The 12,966-nt window shown below is 42.1% G+C and overlaps 2 protein-coding genes across 2 annotated transcripts; one reads left to right on the top strand and one right to left on the bottom strand.

Annotated features, from left to right (window-relative positions):
- Nucleotides 1-3,843: 3,843 nt before the first annotated feature.
- pter (phosphotriesterase related) lies at nt 3,844-7,519 on the top strand. The gene is made up of 5 exons (XM_070919535.1): nt 3,844-3,906; nt 4,357-4,814; nt 5,314-5,579; nt 6,571-6,711; nt 7,213-7,519. The coding sequence occupies exons 2-5, from the start codon at nt 4,383-4,385 to the stop codon at nt 7,421-7,423; spliced, it is 1,050 nt and encodes a 349-aa protein (XP_070775636.1). The 5' UTR covers nt 3,844-3,906; nt 4,357-4,382; the 3' UTR covers nt 7,424-7,519.
- A 1,665-nt stretch (nt 7,520-9,184) lies between these two features.
- On the bottom strand, nt 9,185-10,225 carry c1ql3b (complement component 1, q subcomponent-like 3b). The gene is made up of 2 exons (XM_070918603.1): nt 9,614-10,225; nt 9,185-9,364 (listed from the first exon to the last, which is right to left on the bottom strand). The coding sequence occupies exons 1-2, from the start codon at nt 10,223-10,225 to the stop codon at nt 9,185-9,187; spliced, it is 792 nt and encodes a 263-aa protein (XP_070774704.1).
- Between the last annotated feature and the right edge of the window lie 2,741 nt (nt 10,226-12,966).

Here is a 12,966-nt window from a genome sequence, read left to right as displayed (position 1 = left end):
TTTCAAACATTTTAGACATTTTAAACATAATGATACTACTACTGCAATACATTGCTTTATTCTGAGCCAAATAAAATAAGACATTTTAAATATGTCTGTTTTAGGGCTGCAACTGATAACTATTTTCATTATCGAGATTATTTTCTTGATTAAAATCAAGTCTATAAAATGTCTGAAAATAGTGGCAACAGATTGGGGAGGAATCATTTCCTGTTTCACCACTAAAATACCACAGATCTCTACACAAAGTGTGGTCCGTGTAGAAATCCAGAAAAGGGGTTTGGTGAAGAACTTCACCTGGCCTGCACAACGCTCTGACTTCAACCATATCTAATACTTTTGAGATGAAGTGGAACGCAGACTGCGAGCGGGGCATTGTCGCCCAACATCAGTGGCCAATGCTCTTGTGGCTGAACCAGGATCCAAAATCAGGTGGTAAACCTTTCCAGAAGACTGGTGGCAGTTATCGCAGTAGATTAATGCTCATGGTTTTGGAATTAGATGGTCAACAATCACATGTAAGTGTGATGTATTGGGGTGAAGTGTATAAGCTAAGTTGTCTGACAATAAACAGATTTCTTCCCCTCTAATTGTGGCTGATGTTTGATTGATATCTGTTGTTTCTTTTACTGTATAATCTTTGTACGTTGTAGTCTTTATATGTGTTTCTCTGTAGTTAACAGAAGCAGAAAGTTACAGTAGAGTTGCTTTAAATGCTCCCACATTTTAACTGTATAAATCTGGAATTGAAGCGTAATGTTAGTCACATTTTCCTGTCTGGAAACATGTGTCTCTGATTAAATGCTGTAGTAATTACAGGAGATGTTTGCAAATCATCACGGGTTCATTGTTCTCATAATTCATTATCTCACTGTTATTTATTGAAACAAACACGCCTTTTGATTCCCAACGCTTGAGGCTCTGGACGGCCTAATCAGCGTGAAAATTAGATAAAAGACCACGAACAACAACCAGAACACCACAGTCAACCACTGGCTTTTATTGTCATTCATGTCATTTAGATTGACTGAAAGCACCCCTCAGGCATGATGTACTATGTGCATATTTCTGCTTTTAAGTACAACTGTGGGCTACACTGTGTCACTTGAAAAATCTGATATTTTACTGCTAGGGGCGACATAAAACTGCAACTGCAAAATATATGCCTCCTCTCTGTCTGCAGAGGGCACCAGACCACAACACTCGGCCGAGCCTTGAAATCCTGGCAGGCCCTCTAGCAGTCACTGGGACATTCAGACTCTTTCTCTTCAGGTTGCAAACTTTGTCTACCTGGATGAAGATGTGCATTGCAGAAGAAAAATGTTAAAATATATAAATGCAGAAAGGAACAAAGAAAATGAAGTGTTTAAAGTGAGTTCAGTGGTGAGTTTAGTTATCAAATCTAATGGCTCTTATAAGAGGCCTGAAAAATAAACCCATACCAATAAATAATAACATGGTTCCATAGTATGCGGACTATGCATCAATCTCAAATTCTTGTTAACGCCTGAGTTGCGTCTCAGGAGGTCTGTCCACATGGGAGAGGTGGTTTTAGTCATCCCTCTCCTTTTGAATCTCCAGTCCGTCTGAAACATGCCACACAGATGAATGAGAGTGACAATCTCTTGTCACTAATGAGGAACCCTGCAGTGGGATGGTACTCTGGACGTATGAATAACAGCACTCCAAAAACTCATTTACTATAAGACCTCTGTCTCATTTTTGAGTTGGCAAATCAATTTTGCATCCCTATTGCTTTGTTTGTCTGTGTTTTTCTGTGTGACTGGATTGATTTTGTCTTTCAGCTTATCATCGGTAGTGTAGCTTGATTCTTTTAAATATATTAGTACTGCAGATCTTCGTGATTGTGAAGTTTTATATTTTGTACATATTCCTGATGTCATTTGTGACAAATTCCTACAAACTATAATTGACACACAGCAAAATAAAGGTAGGTTAATAAGAAAGAGAGTTAATTTACATATACATTAAACATCACAAAGTGCTTTACAACAAAGAACAAAAGCAAGACATAACATACAGACATATAACAGAGTTATAAAGGGAACAGATATTAAAAAAACCTAACAAAGCAAGTCTAAACTGGTGGGTTTTGAGCTGCTTCTTACTAAAAGTGTTTGCAGTTTAGGAGCCACAACTTCAAAAGACCTCTTTTAGTTTTGAGCCTGGAGTGAGGAACACCACGCCCTGATCAGAAGACCATAGATGGGTGCACAAGAGTCCTACAGTTCTTCCTCCTGGCAGGTTAATTTCACCATGGTGTAGCAAATTAAACCAGTTTTATCCAGTCATCTTGCTGACAAATGGACGGCATAGGCTCCACAGTATGTGGATATTCATTTGCTCGGCCATTTGCAGGGATGGTCAGTGCGATGGTGACTATTCACAGGGCAGTTTCCCTGCAACAGCAGACCAAATGCTGCTGTGGAGACCATCTGCTGGGTGAGGAGCACAGAAACAGAACGAGCCACAGTCTGTCTCTCAAGCTCTGCATCATCTTCACATGATCTCAAGACTGATATCATCCAGTTTTTAAATGCCAGCTAATTACAGTTATATGTTATCTATTTGCTTTTAATTGTGTAATAAGACTTGATTTGTGCCTACAGGGCTGAACGTTGTATAAAGGGTTTATTAGTTGTAACCAGTTGCTTTATAAATGGTTATTAAATCATTCACTAATGTTTTATAGACAAATTATAAGTAATTAATAATGTTTTTCCACCTCCAGCATGAAAGCCTTTGACCTCTGACCTTCTGAAAACTGCAGCAGAGCATAATAATATAATAATAATATTTATAATCTATAACATTTGCATACTTGATGGGTTTTTGTACCAACCCTTTATTAATGACTTAGGGACATTTATAGTTACAGATCACTTACTAACGTTTGCTGTTGGCTCATTAAAATGTCATGATGACCCTTTATTAATGACTTTAGAGAGAGAGATTTTTCACAACCTCAAAACCAAAAATGTGTTCTTATTAATGGCTTTTAACTCAGTTTAACTAAAGTATGGTAAATTATTTATCATTACTAATAAAGCCATAAGTTACAACTTTAACCCTTTCATGCATGAATTATGACAGCCTCAGTCAGGACTTTGACGAAGTGTTTTTATTTCTCTTTAGGCATGAAAAAAAAATTTTAACTTAATTTTTTTCAAATGTTCATTTCACACAAAGTTCTTCACATGCATGGACAGCATGCGTTTGAGTTTTCAACTGAAGAAATATGTATTTAACACACCAATGAATAAAATGGAAATTTTAACAATTGTATTACTCCTTAATTGTTACTTGATGTTACCAAAATTTTATTTACCTGCAAGGGTCTCCTACTATAGAAGGATTGGCAAGGTATTCCTGAGCTGCTCAGCGTTTCTGGCCTTCCGTTGGCCATCTTGGTTTTGAGACATTTGTGTTGCGCTTACAATGGCTGGCCAGTGGGTGGCAGTGTATGGGATGACGCACTAGCGTCCACTGTGGTGGTTGATGTGCAACTACACCATTAAAACCCATGCATATACAAGAAAACAGCTTTTGAATAGCTGTCCACTGTAGTGACCACTATGCGTGAAAGCGTTAAAAGCCTTCATAATGTTGTGTTGCAGTGGTAACAATGGTTTGTTGCCATATATCAAATTAAACGTATTAAATATTAAAATAACAATAAAGGATAAGGGTTCTGGTCCATACTTGTAATCTACAGCCCACGTTAGTTGTTGCTGCCAAAACGACTTTTAATGATTCTGTCAGCAAAACTGTAGTCTCGCGATCTCTCGCGATGATTCCCGCACTTTACTGCTAAACCACTAATGGACGCTGAAGCTGCTTGAGTTCGGCAGGTGGTGGACGTGGACCGCAACAAGCAGAAACAAGGTCAGCAAACTGTTTCTAACCAGTTTAGATACATTTTAGGATTCAAGTCCATGAACTTCAAGTATTATTAAGTATCCGCCCACCTCGTGCTGCAGAGTTTACCGCACGAGTTTTACTTCGCTCTTTGTAGATTAACGACTACCATGTTGCAGCTAATACTGATGTTTTGCAAAGCAAGCAAGTAACGTTAGCTAGGAAGGGAAGAAATAAACTCAACTCTCAATAGACAGACCCTAGTTTTAATATGGATCGGGTCTGTCACTGTGCAGTCCAAAGGTCCCTCTCCTGCCCGCACCGTCCCATTAACCTGGTCAATGAGTTGTCAGAGCCTCTTACAGTAAACACACTCTCCTGTCTGATCTGTAACCATGATGCACACACCTGCCAAAACGTCACCACGTCTGATATTTGTGTCATTTATACATAAATTAATAATATGTGTCCTTTCAGATTGCTGGAAATCCTGAACCTGAATCATGTCAGAGTTGAGAGGGAAGGTCCAGACCGTCCTGGGTCTGGTGGATCCGGACCAACTGGGCCGCACCATGACCCACGAGCACCTGACCATGAGCTTTGAGTGCTGCTACTTTCCCCCTCCTCCAGGTGACGAGGCGGTGGCGGAAAACCCGTTCCAGATGCAGCACATGCACTGGCTGAGACAAAACCCCTACAGCTGCCACGAGAACCTGCTGCTGCTGCAGGAGACCGCCGCCGTGCGGGACGAGCTGCTGGCCTACAGGAAGGCCGGCGGGGGCACGATAGTGGAGAACACCACCACGGGCATCGACCGTGACCTGCCCACCCTCAGGCAGCTGGCCAAGGACACCGGGGTCCACGTCGTCGCAGGAGCAGGGTACTATGTGGACTGCACCCACACTGAGGCCACCAAGAGAATGAGTGTGGAGAAGGTGTGGCCCAGTCTGAGAGCCAGTTTGGCCAAAATCTGGCACACACACTTCTGACAGAAAGTTTTAAGCAATTGTGGAAACTTGATCATTATGCGTGTGTCACTTTGCCACTGGTTCTGTAGCCTATGTCTCAGTCTTAAGACAGGCAGAACGTCCTGCACCAATTTGTTGTTGACAATGTGATATATCACCCACTCTCTCAGCACGTTCTGTGTTTATGTTCAAGGACTTCCTCTGTATCGTTTCATTGATTTGAATGGGTTTCTGGCTGGTCTTTGTGGTCCTTCAGCAGTGACGAACTGAGAATGTGCATGTTATCTTCATGGATATTTAGATATCGTCACTCAAACCTAACATGGTCAGTTCATGTGCATCAAGAGGGACAGAACTAAGAAATCAGAAAAGAGCTGTTTTAATGCTCTAATATGTCAATAACTAATTTTGAGTGAGAGTGATGTCGTCCTGCTGTTAACTAACTCCTCAGTCCTCCTCCCGCCAGCTCACGGACATCATCGTCAGCGAAGTGCTTCACGGCGCCGACGGCACGGACATCCGCTGCGGTGTGATCGGAGAGATCGGCACTGGCTGGCCCATCACAGAGAGCGAGACGAAGGTGCTGAGGGCCACGGCTCACGCTCAGGCCCAGCTCGGCTGCCCCGTCATCATCCACCCCGGTAGGAATCCCGCCGCTCCGGCTGAGGTCGTCCGGATTCTCCAGGAGGCCGGAGGTGACATCGGCAAAACTGTCATGTCACACCTTGACAGGTGAGAAGTCCCTGAAAGCAGTCAGTCAGGGGAAATAAAGTGATCACAGAGTTTTTTATGGCAGTGTAAACCTTTTAGATATCAACTTTTTATTGTTACAATACTTCCTTTCCACTACTTCCTGTCCCACATCCACTCCCTGACATTTGTTTTTCCCCTCGCTAAATACAAATACGTAATAAACGATTATTCCCTTATTTCACCATCCCCCACGTGAATATCTGTAGCTCTGTCTGTCCTGGAAGAACAACACTCCTCTTCCTGTTTGGTGTCATAAGATGATGGATCCTGATGGCACACAGTGTAGAGGCAGTTACAGCACTTACACTGTTGACTATACGCATAGTAATGTTTCACAGTTAATGTGTTAAAATATATTCATGTATTCTTCTAAAGTCACACTAGTAGCTAAAATGAGGCTGGTGATTCCTGAATCATAGATGAGTACCATTCAGCCCCATTCATTACATACAAGAGTAGCTCATCATTGATGATATTAAACCAAACCTCATTTATCAGTGTGTATTCAGATAATCAATAAATATGAAAAGTAGTACTTGTGTGAAAATCTAATTTTAAAATCTAATTTTGTAGTGCAAACACAACACTTTGTTTGTTTTTAGAAGCAGTGGGGTGCATAATCGGCTAATTTGCGCTTTCCAGTCATTTGTCTCTTCATTTTCTGAGCTGTGCTTGTTGCAAGGAAAACATGTTTACCGTGAACAGCAGCGATCAGTGTCCTCTTGCAGTAGGAAACATTGAATGGGCGTAAAATCTGTGTGTAAATCAGTTTAACCTGAGAAATCTGGTTATTTTTTTGTGAAAACTGAAAAGATTACCCTTATTTGTAGAGTGGTTTTATGTGGTTTTCATGAACTAGTGGTAATATTTATGCTATACCTTCAGTTTTAGAATGAAAAACAGTTCTTGACTGACAAACGTTTTCTTGGGAGCATATTTACTTGATCGCCTTCCTGTTCTCTTCCTGCAGGACTATCTTTGATGACGGTGAACTGCTGGAGTTTGCGAAGCTGGGCAGTTATCTGGAGTATGATCTGTTCGGAACAGAGATGCTGAACTACCCGTATAACCTGGAGGTGGACATGCCCAGTGACAGCCAGAGAGTGAAGGCGTGAGTAACACTGTTAAATGCGCTAAACTTGTCTTTTCAGTGCGTTTTTTTTTCCCCGTGATTAAACGTGTCAGGAGTGAACGCACGTGTGACCACGCTTGACATTTTAATTTGACCTCAGTGTTCAAATTTGAGATACATCTTTCTTTGAGAGAATCCCATTCATATTCATGCTCGTGGAGCGAGAGTCCACATCAGGTGTTTATCATTTGGAGCAAAATGCTGCTTTTTGTGTTGAGAAAAGAGCCTGTCCTCCTGCTTTTCCACAGAAACTGTGAGACACTAATCTCCCACTACAGCGGAGGGAGGAGTGTGTGTCAACAGGCAGAGTGACGAATGAGCGATGCTGCTCGCAGTATTCACATTCTGGTCAGATGTTTGTCCGCACATACGAAAGACGAGTTTAACAACACGTGAAGCCAAGATTGGCAGTTACAGTGCGTTCTGTAACTAAACATGTCAGTTGTGTTGTGTTCAAGGCGTTTCTTTGTTCACGCTCAGCTTGGCGTTCCTTGTGAAGGAGGGCTACGAGGACAAGATAGTGGTCGCGCACGACATCCACACCAAGAACCGCCTCACAAAGTACGGCGGCCACGGCTACTCTCACATCCTGAACAACATTGTGCCGAAGATGCTGATGAGGGGCATCTCGCAGCACCAGGTGGATAAGATCCTCATCGACAACCCGAAACGCTGGCTGACCTTCAAGTAAAGCTTTAAAAAGACCCAAAGGAAGGCGTCTTGACGTAGAGATTATTTTATCTTCAGATGATGAACACCCCACAATGAATACTCAGATCTTTGCAATAATCACAGTGTGCTTTTTGGAGCCTCAAACCAATGAGCTTGCAGTGTTTGTGCATGAATCAGTCTTTAATGTCAATGTTAAATTTTTCAGCATACAGTAGGAAAATGTTTTGTAACCTTGTCTTTCCAATGGAAAATAATTACAGGCTGTCGTTTCATCCAGCTCAAAGAGTTTTTGTAGAGGTCGTCATTAATCAAAACTCGATTTTATATTTGTGATTATACAGTATTCACTTTGAGCTAATTATATAAAGTGGATTTGCAGGATCACAGTGCCTCTCATTAGCAGTCTTGTTTTGGTCCCATTTATGTCACCAAAAAAATTTGCTTTTTCTTATCTGCAGAAGTGTGAATCTAAGACTAACGTCTTCTTTTCTCTGGAGGTGTGTTGTCTACAGTGGTGCTCACAAATATGGTGCTAATCAATTTTTTTCAATGTCAATGTCACAGATGTTTTCTTTGTATTTGTAAGTGACATTTCTGCAAACAGGTTTTTTACGGGATGAAAATAATGAGCTTGTTGGTAATCAGTATGCTGCTCTGCTCTCGACACAATGCGGCTTTGTTAGATGAGTTGTCCTGTTGCCCCTCAGTGGGTGTCTGGGTGTCTATGGGAGGCTGACTGGCTGGCAGGCCCAGATGAAGGACATGTTCTCCTCTCATCTGGGAACAGGTGGCCTCACAGGGTGACTTCACCACATGATCAATGGCATGATCGCCACAGTGCGCCGCGAACAACTATGTAGCCTAACTTTGATTAATCTTCTGAGAGGATTACAAAGTGAGCCCGAGGATTGAATTTTACATAATGTTTTGCACATTAGCCGACAGTCTTATTAGGAGGGGCTTAGCGACCAGCAGGCAGATCGATGTCCGTCGTCGAGCTCGAGGAAACATTTCCGTCAGTGTGACTGTCCAGTTTTGTGATGGTGACTAACCACCACACCACCCTGTTGCCCCAACCAGTTGTCATATTGAGACAAGAAAAATGAGTTACAGTGATCATTTGGTGACAGCGCTTCAATATGAACATCAGAATGGCCCTTTACAGACTTGTTTTCTCTTAAAAGTGTTTTTATGCTGCACAGAGTTGAAATGTCATTTTTTTTAATAATCATGCATCACTACGGCTTTTACATTTTTCACTCAAAATGCAACAACTATCAAATATTTCTGAAAAAATAAAGCACACATATGGACTAACAACATTGTGGACAGAGTGGTGATTATGTGAGTATAATTTTAGCAGCTATATTTGAGTGCTAAAGGTCAATACATTGAACTTTCAGTCTCTCGGTATGTGTTACCACAGCAGCTACAGTGTGTTTGACATATCAGCAAACTTAATTTGTAAAGCTAAACAGTTCATTCAGGGTGCAATAGCGACACTAATCAATGTGACAAGGGGACAATTCAGTGCTGTACACTTAAAATGTCATAATTATTATTCTGTAATTACACTGTAAGCTCTTCATTGCAAAGTGCAGTTCTTTTCTCTTTTTTTTCCGCATGACGTCGTCCTCCTCATCTTTTGGACTCTTTTGCAGTATGGAAATGTTGAGCTCTGTCTCTAATAATCCAACTGACTATTGAATTGAGCATGAGCAGTGAAGCAAGCTATATGCAGAGCAGATCTCTTCCACCCTCAGCTGATCTTTTCCGCGTTTCAGTCAGCGTACAGCATGAAGCCGGAGAAGGTGCTGTACTTGTTGTTGTTGCCTCCGTGCGCCTTCCCGCCGTCCAGCTTGATGTAGATCTCGTCCCCGGGCTCGAGGTGTAGGACAACACTGTTGCTGGCGTAGTCGTAGTTCTGGTCGGCGTCTTGGGCGATGGCACTGGCTCTCACCTGTAACGCAAATTTGACATTTCTGCTGATGAAACGTGTTTATTTTGAAATCAGAACCGCGGACAGCTCCATCAGCTGTACTGCGTGTTTTTCTGGGTAAAACCGTGCGTAAAACGTGTGCGTAAAAATGCAAAAAGTAAAACTTTGTTCATCAAATGACGTCTTCTCACTGTGTATTGTAAACAAAGACTAAAGAGTACAGCTCAAACAAATGAAAACATTGTTGCATAATATCATGAGGCGTCCTACCTGGTTGTTCTTACAGAGGTCAGCCCACATGCTGGTTCCGTCTCCGCCTCGCATCAGCACATGGTAAACAAAGAAGTAAATCCCCGGTATCGAGCAGGTGAATTTCCCTGAAGAGGGGTCATAGTGGTTGCCAAGATTTGTGACGACGTCGTCGAATTTCAACACTTCGTATCCCTCGTGCTGCTTCTTCAGTCCTGCATAAAACGCGATCTTTGGGACTGTGTTGTAAGTGGCAGCGCTGATGGCACCGGTGGGTCCATTTATTCCGGGTGGACCCGGTGGACCCGGTGCCCCTCTCTCTCCGGGCGGACCAGCAGGTCCAGGTGGCCCGGGCTCGCCACCCGGACCCCTCGGACCCATCCTCCCAACGCGCCCTGGCTCTCCTTGAGGACCTTGGATGAACGTCGGAAGCGACTGAACCAGGCGGTTGTCTTTGATCGGGTTGGTTGCCTTGGCCGTGGCCGTGGCCGCGGTCCCGTGAGAGTCGCACACCATTTGACAGGACCCGAGCATCTCGTAGCGGGCTGGAGTCCCGGCGGTGTTCACCATGACCGGGATCAGAACCACCAACACCAGCACCAGCGCGACACCACAAACACCAGTTGCGATCATCTGCGCTCTGCGGGTTCGCTGTGTTCTCCGGAGTGGATGGTCTTCCAGCCTGCTTGCGGGCGATATTTTTGCAGAGGGAAGAATTTCACGTGCTCTTGTATTACACTGCAACTTTTGGAGATAAAATAGTCCTTTAAATGTTGATGCGCAAAAGTAACCATCCACAACTTTTCACGCGCTGCAGTGTCCGTTCAACTGATGCATCTCCACTTTCTCACCGCATGAAAAAAACATCAAGGAAAGACTTTCTGAAAGGAAAAACTACACAATCTGCGTTATGTGGTGATGTAGCACAAAGTCCGCTGCACAAGTTTCTGCCCACCGCGGTGCCAGAGGAGAGAATGGGCTAGAAATGAACCGTTACCCGCTTCTGTGTGTGGAGAGTGAGGGGAGGGGTGGAGGTGATGGATGGGATAGACTCCATGCATTTCTTCAATCAAAAGAGAGAAAGTGAAAAACATACAAACACTGATGCAACTTTGAAGCTCTGAAACGTGACTGCTTTATTTTAAGCATTCGTTTGTATCATTTCAGCAGTGTTTTAACACAGCATGCATGCAAGCATTTTTCTATTGATTACTGTAACGTTACATCCCACAACACCTTATTAGAACGTATCCAAACAGCTCTAAAGGTCTTAAGCATAATTAGGCCCATTAAAGACAAAAAGCTATACTCCTTTGGCACCTGGTCACACCTCAGTGGCTCCCCTTGTCCAATTTATCATTTGGAGAAAATCTATAGAGCCACTGAAAGGAAGGAGGGAGTCACTAGGAGTTGGCAGTGAAGGATGACTTCACACAAATATACTGATGAAATGAGTGAATGTGGAGGGATTTTTAAGGAAAATGGGGTGAGATCACTTAATTAATTACCACTGGGAATTCACCATTCACCACGTAAGTTAAATAATCTAAATTGACTGGTTGTAATGTTGTGATATTAGCCTAAACCCGTGATTAAAATGCACAACTGAATACTTATTCATAAAATGATCCAAACAGTCCATGTTGATTTCTAAGATTTAAAACAAAATGTTGTGTCCAGGTAAAACTTCTGTAAGGTGTGAGTGATGAAGAGCTAAGTGTTGGTGAGGAGGGCAGATGATGATGTGCTCATGAATGCAGAGGCTGTCACTCGGTGTCGATGGCACCTCACTGCCAGGTGGAGAGATAGATGAACAGGAGGGGAAAACACAGATAGCCTTGTTTGTTTTGGGAGGAGGGAGGCTTTGATTGCAGCCCGAATGAGATTATATGAAAGTCACAAATGCAACAGTGTTTCTTGAATCATGATCTCCAAAAAGTGCCACACAGAACCGGTGACACTCTTAGAAAGATGTAGTCAAAAGGGATGTAACAATTAAGAAATAATGAGTTGTATTATTTTACAAATATTGAAGATCTTATTCTGTCAGAGAAGAAATTGTTAAAAAAGTAGGAACATTTATTTGCTTTAAGTAAAACACGCTCAAATCAAAGGTTTTATCTCTATGGATCTCATCTGGCTTCTCATACTCACCAAGTTTTGTTATAATTATTCTCCTCAGACTTTTTTTATAGATTTATCCTATTTCAAAAAGACAATATTGAGCACAAAAAAATACTGAGATAGGAGTATGCTGCAAAGGATTAAAGAATCAAGGCAAAACCAATGTACAAACAAAAAAAAGAAAAATAGAACGTATATGTTGTTGACACTTCAGACAGAGAGATTAAGATGTCTGCTCAAGAAGAACATTTGCAGTCAAGTTGCTAGAAGAGCTTCTCCACATAATCGATAAAGAGAGAAACGGAGTTTTATGATATTTTCAAGTGATACATCTAAAGACTTAAGTTTTAGTTTCTCATTTTGAAGACACATCATGGCCTCCTTAATCAGGACAAGCAGCCTTCCAAGCTAACAATGACAATTTTAATATTGAGGTCCAGAAATGATTTCCAGAGCATATGGCCTGTTGTTGCTGCTGACTGCTGAGTGAATGTGATTAATGACAGGATCCATCCTTGGCCTCAGGGACCTCAGGGGTAGTCAAGTCGAGGCCTGGTTCCCATGCAACTTTAGTATTTGTGATTGTTGGAGAATAGATGGGTTGAGTAATATCATGTAACCACGAGCTGTGACCTATAAAGCTGCTATAATCAATGATCAATGTGTAATGTGCAGGTTGTTGTTTGTAGTGATGAACCCAGTTCCCTCAGCCCTTCAAAGTGTTTTTAGGATCTTTTTTTCTCACCAGTGTCATATCCTGACACAGCAGGCAGCTGTTTTCAATGAAAAAGCAACAATAAATCCACTGTACTCTCCCTGCCCACCACTAAACTGCAGACAGACACAGTTAGTGACTAAGCTGATGAACACAAGGAAACATTTAGTAGCTAAGGAGCCAAGTTTTTCCCTCATGAGTTGGTGGAGACCAAAACAGAGCTAAAAGAAAAGTGAATATTGGACTTACATTCGTCTGGTGGCCAGAAACACGACTCCAAATGAATAATGATGATCCAAATCCGCTGGATGGATGACTGGTTGCTAACATGTTTGCCATACCAATTATAAGGTGATCATGCTGTATGTCAAGCTTGTTTCAGCTGCCACCAAATGGCCAAAAATTATTTCATGCAGGTTTAAAGTTTAAGTTTGAAGTAAATTTTTTTGAGTGTCGAGTGGAAAACATAGTTACCTTATGGAAGGTCAAGGTATTTAAATTTGGAGAAAATAACTTTTTTTTATCCCATTATAAA

Source organism: Enoplosus armatus, chromosome 14 (genome assembly GCF_043641665.1).
Source record: "Enoplosus armatus isolate fEnoArm2 chromosome 14, fEnoArm2.hap1, whole genome shotgun sequence".
Lineage (NCBI taxonomy): Eukaryota > Metazoa > Chordata > Actinopteri > Centrarchiformes > Enoplosidae > Enoplosus > Enoplosus armatus.
This window is presented reverse-complemented; position numbering and strand designations above follow the sequence as displayed.